The 12,177-nt window shown below is 45.6% G+C and overlaps 1 protein-coding gene across 2 annotated transcripts in view; it reads left to right on the forward strand.

The window, feature by feature from the left end:
* ECE2 (endothelin converting enzyme 2) overlaps positions 1-11,956 on the forward strand; it is a 54,693-nt gene extending 42,737 nt beyond the window's left edge. For both annotated transcript variants that reach the window (XM_032225522.1, XM_032225521.1), the window contains exons 13-18: positions 1,214-1,317; positions 3,179-3,289; positions 4,181-4,248; positions 6,517-6,707; positions 7,235-7,330; positions 11,780-11,956. In XM_032225522.1, the coding sequence (XP_032081413.1) occupies positions 1,214-1,317; positions 3,179-3,289; positions 4,181-4,248; positions 6,517-6,707; positions 7,235-7,330; positions 11,780-11,956 (747 nt within the window). The remainder of the gene's footprint in view (positions 1-1,213; positions 1,318-3,178; positions 3,290-4,180; positions 4,249-6,516; positions 6,708-7,234; positions 7,331-11,779) is intronic.
* The last annotated feature ends 221 nt before the right edge of the window (positions 11,957-12,177 follow it).

Below are 12,177 nucleotides of genomic sequence, written 5' to 3' on the forward strand. Positions count from 1 at the left end.
TCGTGTGGGCATGGCCAACTCAACATCTCTCAAGTCGATGGTCGCTTCATCTTAGCGGTTGCAATGTAATGAGGGTTAACGGGAGAGGCTTTCTGTAAGCAGGGCAATAAAGATTAGGCTAGAAACAACACCAGAATGTTTCCTTCCTGCCTTCCTTACAGGATTAGCCCTGTAAAGTGGAAAGAAACCAAAATGAGACTTCTTCCAACAACTGGTTCTCCAAACAGCTTGGAAAGTTAACAGCCGGTTCTCCCTAATAGGTGTGAACCGGCTGAATCCCACCACTGGATCATGTCCAATCTTGGCCACTTTAAGACGTGTGGACTTCAACTCCCAGAATTCCTTAGCCAGCGTGGCAGTACTAGCTATGGAATTCTGGGAGTTCAAGTCAACACGTCTTAAAGCGATCAAGGTTGGACACCCCGGAGCTATTGTTTTAGCAAGCCACATGGACCAAGACACCTTCTGACCAATTTCTTAAGGCCTAGGATGATATGTGAATAATTTGTGCTTTTATTTATTTCTTATTTATTTATTTATTTATTAAATTTATATGCCGCCCAATCCCGAAGGACTCTTTTTCCTTTAGATTGTAACTAGTTGATAACCTAATGTTACCTGGGTATTTATTAATGAGGGGGAAATGTCTGGACCAAACGTAATTTCTAATATTGGATATTCCCTAATAGAGGGAGCCACCTTGTGGAGTACTGTGAAGCCGTTACCATGGCAACTCCACTGCACTGTACAGTAGAGGCCACGTTCAGGCACAACAGGCTGTATCTTAACAGAACACACACTCCGGGGGGGGTTTGGGGGTGTCTTACCCCCAGAATATTATTTTCCAGAGAGTAAGTCATCTGTGTACCAATTTTGGTTGAAATTGCTCAAGACATTCCAGAGTTATGCTGGAACATACACAAACACAGCCATTTTTATACATACTGTTTAGATAGATAGAAGAAAATTTACTGGAAATGCTTGATTTTCTGCATTCAAGGCACGTTATTGAGCAATGGAGGTTTTCCTCTTTAAGACTGAAATGTGTTTCTTTCTTTCTTTCTTTCTTTCTTTCTTTCTTTCTTTCTTTCTTTCTTTCTTTTTCTTCTTCTTCTTCTTCTTCTTCTTCTTCTTCTTCTTCTTCTTCTTCTTCTTCTTCTTCTTCTTCTTCTCCTTCTCCTTCTCCTTCTCCTTCTCCTTCTCCTTCTTCCAGTATGAAGTCTCGGAAGACTCTTTCTTTCAGAATATGTTGAATTTCTACAACTTCTCGGCCAGGTTTATGGCAGACCAACTGAGGAAGCCTCCCAACCGGGACCAGTAAGGATACCTTTTTCCCCAATCATGGCATAAGATGGGATTAGGAAGGGAGGGCAAATTCCCTCGTTTTGACACAACAATGCAAGAGGAAGAGGTAGACAACCCTTAGGCCAAAATCCAACACTGAAAGTCAAACAGAGAAAATCCGGATTCAGAAAAACAAGTTCTAAAATTTGTTTTAAGATTCAGAGGACTAGGCACCGAAGCATGAATGAAGTTCTGGCACAGGTTAGTTAGTTAGTTAGTTAGTTAGTTAGTTAGTTAGTTAGTTAGTTAGTGTCAGAGTTTGTTGCAGAAATGAAATCCAGAAAGCACACATAGATAACTGATTCAGCAGGATTCATTAACTTCTTTATATACATAATAGAACCTAAGTAAATGTACAATACCAACAGATGATTCTTCCAACATGGTAGAGAAGTAAATGCAAACACAGGCAGAGTACAGCACACAAATGAGTTTCTTTTAGTTTTGATTCAGAGTTGCAGCCTCGATTAGTTCTCTTGCACAGACTCAGAGCTACATAGGTAAACCACTCCCAGGCTCCGAGCCACCTGCCATGGCTCTCAGTCACCAAATAGTTCCCATTGGCTGACCTACAGTAGTTGCCATGACTATAGATTGGTTGACCTTGTTACCATGTCCTATTCCAGCCAGTCCCCAATGGCTGACCTGTTGCTATGTCTCTGCCAGTTCATGAATATTCTGACAGTTAGTTAGTTATTTCATTCATTCAATGAATCAGAAAGGAATTGTGTATGGTTAGTCTAGAGAAAAGAAGAACTAGGGGGAGATATGATAGCAATATTCCAGTATTGGTGGGACTACTACCAAGAACAGGGAGTCAACTTATTTTCCAAAGCACCAGAAGGCAAGACAAGAAACAATGGGTGGTAACTAATCAAAAAGTGAAGCACCGAAAACTGAGAAGAAACTTCCTAACAATGACAATGAAAACAATTAACCAGTGGATCAGTTTGCCTCTGTGATGTACAGTAGAAGCCATTTTACAGCAGTACAGTAGAAGCCATTTTAAGGCACAACAGGCTGTATCTTAACAGAACACACACACACACCCCAGGGTTGTTAGGGGTGTCTTACCCCCACAGTGTTTTTTTCCAGAGAGTAAGTCATTTGTGTAACAAGTTTATACACACACACACACCACACACAAGATCCATTTTATAGATAGATGATAGATAGATAGATAGATAGATAGATAGATGATAGATAGATAGATAGATAGATAGATAGATAGATAGATAGATAGATAGATAGATAGATAGATAGATGAGGGATTAAAAATTTAATAAATAAACAAATAAAAATAACGCATGTAGAAAGTTAGCAGACTTCATCGGGACCTTAAGTCTAACCAGTGGTGGGTTCCTGCCAGTTTGGACCGGTTCAGACGAACCGGTAGTGGTTTGATGGCCTGGGTCACTGTTGGGTTTGCTAGAACCAACAGTGACCCAAGCCTGCCACGCCCTCAAACTGTTTCCTCAGTTGGTGTCCTCAGCAGCGCCATCTTGTTTTTCAATGCATGCGCAGAACAATTTTAATTGCACTATGCATGCACGCACAGCATGCATCACGCATGCAAAGCAAGCACACGAATGAACCGGCAGTAACCCACCCCTGAGTCTAACCCCTTTTTAAGATGCAAATGATGAAGGGGTGTGGGGTGTCCCCTCTGCCCAAGAATGAGACTGAGGCTTTTAAAGTAGAACTGGCTAGAAAGAGTGGCATTAAGGTGTCCTCCCGAAAGGACCACTTCCCAGTTTTGTGCCAGGCATAACTCTGCCTAAACAGGGCTGACTGTTGCCCACCCCCCAAATGATGTTTTGTGGTGCTTTTCCAGGTGGAGCATGACCCCCCAGACCGTCAACGCTTATTACCTGCCTACCAAGAACGGCATCGTCTTTCCTGCAGGCATCCTCCAGGCTCCATTCTACGCCCACAACCATCCCAAGTGCGTCGGGGTGCAGCGATGATGGGTGGGAAGACGAGACTTGGGGCAGGGTAGTGTAACACGCACGCTCAAGGAAACTGACCAAGGAGAGATTCAACCTGGAAATAAGGAGGAACTTTCTGACAGTGAGAACAATCAACCCATGGAACAGAAGTTGCCTTTGGAAGTTGTGGGAGCTTCATCCCTGGAAGCTATGGGACCGCCTCCTGCCACATACCTCCCAACGACCTATAAGATCTCACAGATTGGGCCTCCTTCGGGTACCGTCGACCAGGCAATGCCGGTTGGCGACTACTCGGGGGAGGTCTTTCTCTGTAGCTGCCCCGGCCCTGTGGAATGATCTCTTCCCGCAGAGATCCGGACCCTTCCCACTCTCTCGGCCCTCCGTAAAGCCACTAAAACCTGGCTGTTCCGGCAGGCCTGGGGCTGTTGACCCCAAAATACGGTCCAGGCCCACTTAGTACGGAGTGCATGGTGTGTTTTTTAAATCTATCTTTTCTTTCCTTCTCTTCTTTTTGATTTATTTGTATTGTTAGCCGCCCGGAGTCCTACGGGATCGGGCGGCATACAAATGTTATTAAACTTTAAGCTTTCAAGAAGAGATTGGACTGTCATTTGTCAGAAATAGTGTAGGGCAGTGATGACTAAACGTTTTGGTGCCAAGTGCCCAAAGCATGTGCATGCAAAACCCCAAAATGCAATAAGAGCGCCCTTGCATATGCGCTCCACCCTCGCAGTGACGCGAAGACCAGCTGGCTGGTGGGAGGCACGCGCACATGTGCAGTGGAACTGGGCTGGGGCAATATCCGGTGTGCTTGCAGAGACTTGTCTGGGATAGTCAAAGCCTCACCTACTGCTTCATGTGTCTTTATTTCCTTTCTGTCCCTCAAGGGCCCTCAACTTCGGAGGCATTGGCGTCGTGATGGGGCACGAGCTCACCCATGCTTTCGATGATCAAGGTAAACAGCCCATTATTTCCAATTTAATAAAATTTGTATGCCGCCCACTCCCTAGGGACAGATAAAAAACATTTAAAAATAAAGGTACATAATTAAAATTGCACATCATCCATTCAGTGTAGGTGGGGCTGGACATTGATCAACAGCCCCAGGCCTGCCGGAACAGCCAGGTCTTGGTGCCTTTACGGAAGGCCGGGAGAATGGTAAGGGTCCGGATCTCTACAGGTAGATCGTTCCACAGGGCCGGCGCAGCTACAGAGAAGGCCCTCCCCCGGGGAGTCGCCAGACGGCATTGTCCGGTCGACGGCACCCGGAGGAGGCCCAACCTGTGCGATCTTGTTGGTCGTTGGGAGGTACGTGGCAGGGCAGCCAGGTCCTAAACCATGTAGGGCTTTAAAAGTAATGACTAGCACCTTGAGGCGCGTCCAGGGACCAATAGGGAGCCAGTGCAGCTCGCGGAGGATGGGTGTAACATGGGTGTATCTAGGTACACCCAATATCGCTTGTGCGGCTGCATTCTGGACCAACTGCAGTCTTCGAACACTCTTCAGGGGCAGTTATGCCACCTGGGGCTTGGCTGTTTGGGGTTCGCATTCACCATTCACGGTGTTTTCTAAATGTGGCATGGCAGCCCAAAAAGCCAATGCAATCCTACATTGCATTTAACAAAGGGATTCAATCAAGATCATGTGAGGTATTAATACCACTCTATAAAGCAAGATTTATGGGAAAGGAACAGGAAAATAACATTGTCCATACCTTATAAGGAAAACCTATATAAGATGTTTTATAGGTGGCACATTCCACCTGCAAGAATCGCCAAAATGTTTAGAAATTCATCACCAAATGGCTGGAAATGTGACCAAAAACCAGGCACATACTACCATATGTGGGGGTCGTGCCAAAAAGTTAAAGTATGCTGGCAGAATATCCAAAAGTGGTTGATAGGGATAACCGAAGAGGAAATAGAATTCACACCGGAACTATTTCTGTTGGGAATTATAAAAAAGAAATACAACAAGGGGCTTATCTTTTCAACAATACATATTATCACGGCAGCAAGAACGGTCTTTGCCCAAAATTGGAAAAACAGGGAAATTCCACAAAAAGGGGAAATAATTAGGAAAATGTTGATCTGCGATGAAATGGATAAATTGACATGGGAACTGAAGAATAAAGATGAATCAGAATATTATAAGATCTGGGATAAATTTTATCGATGGTTGGAGTATAAAAGGGAAAGGGAAAAATAGGCATGAGCCAAGATTCATAGAATGGAGACTAGAATGATGTATGAAATGATAAATGCGAGAATGTACAAGATAAACACAAATTAACACGGCTGGAAATAGGTTACTTTTTTCTTTTTTGTACCATATTTTTCAGGGTATAAGACGCACCGGTGTATAAGACGCTTCAAGGTTTTGAAGAGACAAATTAAAAAAAAAAAGGTTTTGCACTCTGCAAAATGGACCCGTTCCCCCCCCCAAAAAAGGGGCATCAATAGCCCTTAGGAGACTTGTAGAGTGCTCCTGGGGGGGGGGGCAAAAACGAGCAAAAAAGGCTCATTTTTCGCAAAAACCAGCCTGTTTTTTGCCCCCCAAAATGGGGCATGGATAGCCTTTAGGAAGCTTATAGAGTGCTCCTGGGGTTTGGGGAGCAAAATTGAGCAAAAAACCCAGCCCATTTTATGCTCATTTCTGCCCTCCCCAGGCCATTTTGGTGAAGGGGGTGGGGTTTTCAGAGGCAAAAAATGCTGTATTCGGTGTATCCAGACACCCCCAGATTTTCAGCCTCTTTCTTTGAGGGAAAAAGGTGCGTCTTATACTCCGAAAAATACGGTAAACATGGTATGGATCAAATGTTTAAAAAATAGGGTGGCTATAATGTATAACTTAATATATAACAAGAGCCAAGGTGGCGCAGTGGTTAAATGCAGCACTGCAGGCTACTGCTAGATCAGCAGGTCAGCGGTTCAAATCTCACTGGCTCAGGGTTGACTCAGCCTTCCATCCTTCCGAGGTGGGTAAAATGAGGACCCAGATTGTTGGGGGCAATATGCTGACTCTCTGTAAACCGCTTAGAGAGGCCTGAAAGGCCTATGAAGCGGTATATAAGTCTACTGCTATTGCTATTGCTATTGCTATAACTTGAGATCTTAGCATGTATGGCAAAGGTTTTGCCAGGACGGTTTACACTGTGTCCAATGTATTAATTTATGTTTAATAAAAAACTTTTTAAAAAAAAAAACCATTTTATTCCTTCCAGGCCGAGAGTACGACAGGGAAGGGAACCTGCGTCCTTGGTGGCAAAACTCATCCCTTGAGGCCTTCAAGAACAGGACGGAGTGCATGGAGGAACAATACAGCAAATACCTTGTCAATGGAGAGCACGTCAACGGCAAACAGACTTTGGGAGAGAACATTGCTGACCACGGGGGCCTGAAAGCCGCTTACAACGTGAGTAACCCCGGGGGGGAAAATTGTCCACCACACTAGAACAAGGTTTTCCAACCTTGGCAACGTTAAGACTTGTGGACTTCTACTCCCAGAGTTCCTCAACCAGCTTTGCTAAAAACGTCTTCATCTGAGGTTCAAACTCTTGGAGGGAAGGGGCAGGATTCAGACTCTTCCTGAGTCTTGGAGTATAGATGTCCTGTCAGGGAAGTGATTTAAGAGCTGACCAGCTTATGCAATGATGGGAATGAGTCAGCAAGGTTTTTTTTTTTTGGCTGTTATCCCTTTAAGAGCCTGTATAATAAAAAGAGGCCCTGTTAGGGCATTTCTCTCTCTCGCCGTGTGTTATTCCCTGCTGTAATTGATGATTGTTTGACCTCTGCCTATAATATGTGTATGTATAGTTTATATTCTTTGGCTGATAAAATCTCTGTTTTTTGACAAACCTCTATTTGCTGTTATTGCTCCTGGGTTGTCGCATGTAGTAAATCTGTGTGCACTCTGAGATGTCCCTCTTGTTGATTTTGCAGGCTTACAAAGCTTGGCTGAAGAAGAATGGGGAGGAAAAACACCTGCCCTCCGTGGATCTTACGAGTCACCAACTCTTCTTTTTAGGATTCGCACAGGTAAACGCCCCGGGATGTTCTCCCTCCCATTATTTGCTGTACCCATTTTCCTGACCAGTGTTTTAAACCTGGCACCTCTCTGTTAATCCTCCAGCCAGGCCTAAAGACCAGAGGTAGGACCATGGATGGTGATGATGTTATCTACCATTAAATTACTTACCACCAGATTGCAAGAACACAACTGGGCAATCAGATAAGGAGACCCAAGCTTATTGATAGACTCACATTGCAGCGAACAAAGACATACATTCCATTTCGCAGCTACTAAGATTGTTGGCCGGGCAGGCACAAAGATAGCCAGGGAAGTGATTGAAGCCTGGGAAATGGGCCCCTTGTCACTCAACTGGAGTGCTGATTTACCACCAGTTTATCAGGTACTTAGGAGCCAATCGCTGGCCATTAACACACCGATCAACCAATAGACGGCACCAAATAAATATGATGCATAGAATAGATGTAAACACCCATTCCAGCTTATCAGGTATTTGTACTTCATTCAAACAGTCACTAAATGAACCGTCACTAAGTCAAGGACTACCTAGTACAAGAATCAGTTTCTTGTGGCCCAAATCAGGCTTGCCAAAAGCAAACAAATCAAAATAACAGACTTGGAAGGGACCTTGGAGGTCTTCTAGTCCAGCGGTTACCAACTGGTCTTCCGTAGACCACTGGTAGTCTGTGAGAAAAATTTGGTGGTCCGCAGAAAAATTATTTCCATTTTTTATTGCACTAAATCAGGGGTCCTCAAACTACGGCCCCTGGGCCGGATACGTGCAATGAACGTTTGTGTTGCTGCAGAGAGTCTCCCACTTTGGGGTCTTTTTGTGTGGGGCAGAGGGGGGCAGAAATTCTGACTTGGGGTCTGCTTCAGCCTCCTGGTGTGGGGCTTTGGGCAAAGGCTGGAGGGAAGGGTCGTTGGTGGTGAAGAGCCAGAGGACCTCATTCCAGTGGGACTTCATCATGGCCTGGAACTGGCTGACCATCTCAGCCTGCTGAGCCTCCAGGCACCGGTACCTGGCCTTGCACTCCCGCAGGTCTTCCTTCTGCTTGGAAAGCCTATGCTCGTAGTCCTCAGTGAGGTGCTTCTGCTGAGCCTCCTTCTTGGTCAGATCCAATTTGAACTGAGCTGTTTTGCCAACTCTTTCTCGTGGTGGCTGCTCAGCTCCAGCAACTGCTTTCTATTGGGGCCCTATGGAGCCCAGGCAGGGAGGGGAGGAGTGTCTGGGAGGGGAGGAGCAAGTAGAGGCTGGCGAGGTGCCCCTTGATGTGAGTGACTTCAAGTTGGCCACGCCCACACATGACCATCTACCCACCCTGTCATTAGGCAGATCATATTTGTGGTCTGTGGGATTTAAAATTATGGATTAAGTGATCCTTGAGGTTGGGGACCCCTGTTCTAGTCCAACCCCCTGCTCAGGCAGGAAACCCTACACCACTTCAGACAAATGGTTATCCAACATCTTCTTAAAAGCTTCCACCCACAACTTGTGGAGGCAAGTTGTTCCACTGATTAATTGTTCTAACTGTCAGGAAATTTCTGTTAGTTTGCTAAATCACTTTGAAGATACAACACAGATTTCTTAAGGTGCAAAACGCCAGGCTTCTACCAAAGGATCGGCAGCGCCAGGGTTCCAAATAGCATCCAAAAGTAAATCAGAGTCCAAGGCAAAGTATTGCTCAAAGTTCCAATTTATTAAGAGAGCCACGTTGGCACATCTGGGAAAACCTGAATTTGAAAGCTTCCCATTTCCCCCCATCCATTTGAAAGTTCCAGATCTTGCCCGCACACCCACAAGTCCATCACATGGTCCAGTCATCCACTGCCATGCTGGCAGTTCCACCCATCCAGTTCGGGTCAGGTGCAGAAGTGCAAAGACAAAGGATGACCTTGGTTTTCTAGAAAGAATGTTGTTATGGCTACCTCGCATCTAATGCTGTACCATCCCCCCTCCAATTTCCCACAATAGAAAAGGCATAGTAGAGTAATAGAAAGTGTGGCAGGCCAAAGACCCAACAGAAAAGACGGCTGCAGGCCTTACAGGCAGTTTGTTGGGCAGCCCTGAGTAAAGACAGGACAGAGCGGATATACCCTTGGCCCAATATTTGCCAAGGGAAGACAAATAAGGCAGACAGGGTATAAATTACAGCATGACATCAGAATGTTGTTGATGCTACGTGACCTTCTTATTATTTATCCCTTCTTACTAGGTCAGCATGACAGCTATATTAAATCTGAGATGTAGTCAGCAAATAGAAACAATTGGCATTATTGGGCCATGGGTTCCTGTCTGATTCCTACCCTTGTGGCACACAAGGTTACTTCCGCTTGCTTCGAGTGTTTTCTTACAAGGGCACTTTGTGCCATTCACCCATACGGGGTGCACTTCATAGGTTTGGTAGTGAATTTAGCTGACATGTGCATGGGGAGGGGTGTCTTTTCTATCACCACCAGTGGGTTCAAATGCTGAATGCAGGTCAATATCAAACAAGGAAAGTGTTCTGATCTCAGCTTCCCCAGCAGCATGAAGCCGAGTCCTCATCGCAATAAACCCCTTTTATTTAATTGACAGTGAATTCCTCTCCAGCAAAGTCTTTCCTCTCCCACCGTCTTTCACGGTAGCTCACAATTACCGACCTTTCTCAGGCTTGGAGAGTGGTCAGGCCCATATCTATCAAATGCCGCAATACTTGGCAAGGATGCAGGAATGAACTAATTGTCTCCTGCAAACTCCACTCCCCTTTCGCTCCTCTTTTATTCCCTATGGGAGGGGGCATTCATTGTCCACCTGTGGCTTTACTCCCAAGTCAACCCTTCTCCTTAGCTGTTCCCTTCATCTGGCAACTCTGCGCATGCACACACTGGGAACAGGCTCCAGCTGTTCGTCTGCCTCACTTATGTCTCACTCCAAAGGCAGCTGATAACTGGCATATGGCTGTTGCCCCTTCTCTGCCTCTAACACAAAGCCCTTATCAGAGCCTTCCCCAGATTCCAGGACTGGCCCATGTTCCTCCCCAACCTTCTCACTGTTCAAATCTGTGGCCAGCTCTACTGGCGGCTGGCGGGCTACAACAGAAAGCAAGTTTGGTCTAGTTGTGAAGGTACCAGGGTAGAAATCAGGAGACGGTGAGTTCTAGTTCCTCCTTGGGTATGAAAATCAACTGGGTGACTTCTGGCCAATGACTAAGAAATTGTGTGTTCTAGTTCCACTTTAGCCATGAAAATCAACTGGGTGACTTCAGGACAATCACTAGGAAATTGTGAGTTCTAGTTCTGCTTTAGTATGAAAATCAACTAAGGGACTTCAGGACAATCACTAGGAAATTGGGAGTTCTTGTTCCGCTTTAGCCATGAAAATCAACTGGGTGACTTCAGGACAATCATTAGGAAATTGTGAGTTCTAGTTCCTCTTTAGCCATGAAAATCAACTGGGTGACTTCAGGACAATCACTAGGAAATTGTGAGTTCTAGTTCTGCTTTAGTATGAAAATCAACTAAGGGACTTCAGGACAATCACTAGGAAATTGGGAGTTCTCGTTCCGCTTTAGCCATGAAAATCAACTGGGTGACTTCAGGACAATCACTAGGAAATTCAGAGTTCTAGTTCCGCTTTAGTCATGAAAATAAATTGGCTGAGTTTGGACCAGTCATACATTCTCAGCCCAATTCACCTCACAGGGTTGTTGTTAAGGGGATAATAGGAGGAGGAAAGTGTATTAGATATATTTGCCACCTTGAGTTAGTTGTAAAAATAATACAGGTGAGAAATAAATACCATTTTTTGGACTATAAGACCCACTCCCCACCCCCCCAAAAAAGGGAGCTGATATGGCACCAATCAAATGTTTTAGGCAGCAGGGATCGCTCCTGCTGCCTATTACCACATATCGCCGCCACCGCCTGTTTGCAACAATTGGCGGTGAATGAGCCATGGTGAACGGGCCGCAGCGGCAGCAAACGGGCTACATGCCAAGCACCTGAATTATGATCATGTGACCATGGGGCTGATGCAACAGTCATAAGTGTCAAAAGCAATAATCTTTTTTCCAGTGCCGTTGTAACTAGGAATGGTTGTTAAATGAACTGTTGTAAGTCGAGGACTGCCTGTCCATCTGTACCCCCCAAATCAACTTAGATGAAAATTTGGCTACGTGTGACCAAATCAAAGGGTGCAAAGAGGTGCAAAGACAAAGGATGACCTTGGCTTTCTAGAAAGAATGTTGTTATGGCTACATAGCATCTCACTCCGTTCAATCCTCCCTCCCATTTCCCCACAATAGAAAGTGCATAGTAGAATAATTGAAGGTGTCGCAGGCCAAAGACCCGAAAGAAAAGATGGCTGCAGGCCTGACGCCCCCTGTGGTGCTACACGTCAGGCATGCAATTCCACTCATTTGACCCCCCCCCTCTGCATGATGAGTGCTTTGCTAACCCTCTTCCTTCCCATGCAGGTGTGGTGTTCGGTGAGGACCCCAGAGAGCTCGCACGAGGGCCTGATGACAGATCCCCACAGCCCTGACAAGTTCCGGGTCATCGGCACTCTCAGCAACTCCCGGGACTTTTTAGAGCACTTTGAATGCCCGATAGGCTCTTTCATGAACCCTGGGAAATATTGTGAGGTATGGTAGGAAAAGAAGGAAGGAAGATAGGTGGAAGTGAGGAAGGGAGGGACAGAGGAAGGAAGGAAGGAAGGAAGGAAGGAAGGAAGGAAGTAAGTTGCATCTCTGGCACTTCCTGTACATACATCCGTCCAGCTGTCCACCTGCGGAGTCCTGCTGAATTTGAAGCCCTTGGCAACCTGCCTGGACATCTTCAGTTGGTACGAATTCTTCTCCTTGAGCACCAAGAC

The sequence above is a fragment of the Thamnophis elegans genome, chromosome 10 (assembly GCF_009769535.1).
Source record: "Thamnophis elegans isolate rThaEle1 chromosome 10, rThaEle1.pri, whole genome shotgun sequence".
Classification (NCBI taxonomy): domain Eukaryota; kingdom Metazoa; phylum Chordata; class Lepidosauria; order Squamata; family Colubridae; genus Thamnophis; species Thamnophis elegans.